Consider the following 4,325-nt stretch of genomic DNA (forward strand, 5'->3'; position numbering starts at 1 on the left):
GGAAGAGCGCAGGAAGCTCTTTGAGCAGGAGGTGGCCCAGCGGGAAGCGCAGAAGCAGCAGCAGCAGCTGCAGAGCCTGGGGATGGCCTCCCCACTCCCCTACGACTCCATGGCCTACAGCACCTCCCACCACACCTTTATGGGCTATCCCCCCGGCTACCCCATGCAGTCCTACGTGGACCCCACCAACCCTAACGCCGGCAAGGTGCTGCTCCCTACCCCCAGCATGGACCCCATGTGTTCCCCGGCGGCCTACGAACAGCCGCAGGCTTTGGTGGGGCACACCATCGAGCCAACCCTGGCCGCTCCTCAGCCGGTGCCCGTTGTTCAGCACGTAGCGACGACCCTGGAGGTGTCGACCCCGCAGTACGTAGCGCAGACCGATCCCGTGGTCCACCAGGAGCAGAGCGTCACAGTCCTCCCGGTGCCGGCCCCCGCCCCGGTGCAAGGGCAGAGCTATAGCGTTTGGGATTCCGGCCAGCAGACTGTAGCGGTGCAGCCGCCGTACTCCCCGGCACAGTCACAGCCCGCCATTTACTACCAAGGACAAGCGTGTCAGACGGTTTACGGGGTCACGTCGCCGTATTCGCAGACCACGCCGCCAATTGTACAGGTAATTTTATTGGCTTTGTCGAAGCTCCCACCAGGGGCCCTGCAAAGAGGTACGTGTCAGATCAGGCATGGAAGAGGTACAGTGAAGGGCGGGGCCCTGTTTCTGGGAGGTTTTCCAGATGTTAAACATAGTCTGGGTCCATTTGATTCTGGCAGCAGCACCAGCAGGCTTGGAAATAAGTGGGACGACCTTGCCCAATTGGTTAACAGAAAAGTAAATCAATGAAAGTGTCAACTTGAAAGTCAGATTGAATGTAAGATTCCTATATAGGATTGGTTCCTGAGGAAAGACCAGAGGTCTGAAACACTCAAATATCTGGAAAAAGAGAGATACAGATGGATTGAATTTATTGTATTGTTCTGTGGGCATCTAGCACACATCTGTATAATTTTGCACATCAGGTTTTCCAGATGTTGCACTTGCCGTGTGACTCTGTTCTTGCGAGCAATGAAATAGTAGAATGGAGCTCCCAAATCAGGTTATGGAATCTCCTTCCTTGGGCTACCTGAAGAAAAAGTTGGATAGGCACTGGTCAGAAATGAGTTCTCAACCATGTTTCAGGAAATGGCACCTTTACTTTACAGGGGTTCCTTAATGAGAAGGTCAGTCATGGTGGAAGAGCTTCCCTGGAAGACCTCTTCACCACTGAGTTGATGGACTTCCATTCTGTGTGGCTAAATGTGGTGCCTTCCATGGAGACAGATCAAGATGGGTTGCCGTGTTAGTCTGTCTAGCAGTAGAAAAGAGTAAGAGTCCAGTAGCACCTTTAAGACTAACAGAAGTTGTGGCAGAGTATGAGCTTTCTGAAGATACCCGAAGAAGTGAGCAGTGACTCACGCAAGCTCCTCTCCTGCTGCAAATTTTCAATCTAGAAAAGACAAAAGAAATGCTAATGTAGCATTTCTTTCAATTTTTCTGAAAATTTCCGTTTTCCCCCGAAAAAAACTGGGGGAAAACCGGGGGGGTTTCCGAGCTTCAAAATTTCCAAAAAGTTCACATCTCTATTGGTCACTGAGGCTTCCTGGACTCGGGTAAGCAACCTGTTTTTCTGCTGTTCTCCAGCCTCCCTCCTGAAACCATCACGAGATCTGCTTAGGTGCTTGCCCTCTGTGTAGCCCAGGGATGGCCAAACTTGCTTACCGTAAGAGCCACACAGAAGAAACGTCAGATGTCAGAGAGCCACAAGACGTGAACAAATACCACACACGTATTTTCTCTCTTTGATCTTCCTCTACCAATGAAACTAGATTTTTGGATTTTGCAGTGCTACGTTCAAGGTTGCTTTCATTTATCTTCTGAATGCTCCCCCCCCAACCCCCCCTGTTCTTCCCCTTGTAGTTGGAAGGCACTCTCTCCCCCCACTGGTCCATCTAGCCCAGTGCTGTTTGTCCTGACAACATCTTTGGCAGGGGTCTTTCCTCCTTCTGCAGGCTAAATAGAGATGGCAGGATTGGAACCTGGGACTCTGCTCACACACTGCTGGATTCCTCCACTGCATTACAGCACCTCTTCTGGGAGTGGATTAAATGTTTTGGCCCTTATCTCTTGGAGTGGATGGGAGGAACTACTTAGCCCAGGGTGTCCACTGAGAAGAATGAATGTTTGAGGCATTTGCCCCCCAATCATTAACAAGAATCCTAGTGTGGGGTTTCAGGTCCCCAGCTAATTCACTCTCCACACACACTATTGGCAGTGTAATGCTTTATTATACCTTTTTGATTTATTGATCGGCTCATCCTGCAGAGCTGCTGGCTCTGAGCGATTTACAGTTACACAAGTTTTCACAAGGGCCTAACAATGTTTCATAGGGGGTAAGGGAGGACAATATATAATTCTTTAAATCGCACACTTTTGCAGCCGACGGGGATTTTGTTCAGCTGTAAGCCTCAGGCGTGTTCCGGACGGCATTCACTTTTTTGGCGTGGCTAGATGACGTCAGTTCTTCCAGGACTGCTTTTGAGTCGTAGTGCCGCACTGCCACCGCCTGGCCGGATTGGCTCATCACAGGCTTCTTAATGCTGAAGAGGTCTTTTTTCCAGGCTTCCAAGCTTACGAGCTGGACCTTCTGTTCGCCGGCTAACACCTCCCCCATGGGGGTTTAGTATGCCCACCCTCTCTAAGGAGTGGTACCCATTTTATCTACTTGCCAAAGCTTTCAAACCGCTGGGTGGACAGCGAGCTGGGGACAAGGCTGGGAGCTCACACCAGCGCGGGCTAGAACTGACAGCAGCTCTGTTCAGTTCAAATGTTAACCAGAGGATAAATCCTCTGCATATTAGAGATATGATTGCTGTGGGTTCAAGAGCTTTTGTTAGGACTGAGGAAAAATCACGGGAACATACGGGTTACAGGTAAAACCCTAAAATTCCATTCACAACCACATCATGCATACCCCCTAGGTGCCTAGTTTAAGGAGTTCTGGACTAATAGAGCCAGTTCGGTGTAGTGGTTAAGTGCGCGGACTCTAATCTGGGAGAACTGGGTTTGATTCCCCGCTCCTCCACTCGCAGCTGCTGGATGACCTTGGGCAAGCCATAGTTGTGGCACAGCTGTTCTTGAAAAAGAGCAGTTTCTGTCAGAGCTCTCTCAGCCCCACCTCTACCTCACAGGGTGTCTGTAGTGGGGAGGGGAAGGGAGAGGAGTTTGTAAGCCGCTCTGAGACTCCTTTGGGTAGTGAAGGGCGGGGTATAAATCCAATCTCCTCCTCTTTTACTACTACGGCAACATGGACGGATATATGATGTCCTCATCTAGCCTTGGCTGGTATAGAGATCTCCAAGGTCAGTCTCAGGGGAACCAGACACTTGGGGCGCGCTTTATGATTGTTACAGCAACTACTCCTATGCACTCCGATAATGCTTACTGATAATGCTCCCTCCCCCCCCCAGGAATTTAACATGACAAGCGAGGGCAAACAGGTCTGGAAGAAATCAAACATGTCTGAGAGGAATCAAAAGATAAAATCAGGCCGAGCTTGACAGGGGAAGCACCCATCAGCAAGGAGTCTTCCTTCCATCTTTGCTGCCAGTCGGCTGAAGCTTCTCAAACGAGCCCCCAACCGCCCTTGCTTTTCTTTCAGAGTTACGCCCAGCCAGGCCTTCAGTATATTCAGGGGCAGCAGATCTACGCCGCCCACCCCCAGGGTGTCATGGTCCAGCCCACGACAGCCGTGACGACGATCGTAGCGGCAGGACAGCCTCCACCTATACAGCAGGTAAGATCGAGACACCTGGCTCCCGCTTCATGTGGCCGAGGGAAAACCCTCGGTTTCCACGAGTCGCACGCCAAAGGGAAGCACTGAGCCACAAGAGCCGGTTGTGGTGGGAAGCGTCCTCAAGAGTTTGAGCCTGCGGCGTCTTCCCACTATCTATCCTGCAGCACTTATGCCCTTCACAAAACCAAAATAGGACCCACGTAAGTAGGAAATACCAAAAACCAGCTACAGACGATTATAAAATATCTCAAATAATTTTTATATATTTTTTGTTTTATATTTTTACAATGTATTCACCATATATTATTTATCATGTAAGCCTTAATACATAGAAAGAATTATATATCAAAACATCTAAGTATCGTCTCTTAATATATCACAAAAGATATTGCACAACCCCTTTATTAATATCAGTCCTCCTTAATTATGCAAAAGTTTTTAGAGGGAGGACTCCTTTAAGTCTGTTTTGAATAAGTGCTCAGTCTTCCTCCAACAGAG

General features: G+C 49.5%; 1 protein-coding gene across 1 annotated transcript in view; it reads left to right on the plus strand.

Annotated features, from left to right (window-relative positions):
• Positions 1-4,325, plus strand: part of SETD2 (SET domain containing 2) — a gene marked incomplete at its 5' end in the record, with an annotated part of 82,919 nt that overhangs the window by 64,097 nt on the left and 14,497 nt on the right. Inside the window, 2 exon segments of the mRNA XM_015422740.1 lie at positions 8-613; positions 3,693-3,827. Of these exon segments, the coding sequence (XP_015278226.1) occupies positions 8-613; positions 3,693-3,827 (741 nt within the window).

This window comes from Gekko japonicus, unplaced genomic scaffold (assembly GCF_001447785.1).
Source record: "Gekko japonicus isolate JY-2015 unplaced genomic scaffold, Gekko_japonicus_V1.1 scaffold2985, whole genome shotgun sequence".
NCBI classification, from domain to species: domain Eukaryota; kingdom Metazoa; phylum Chordata; class Lepidosauria; order Squamata; family Gekkonidae; genus Gekko; species Gekko japonicus.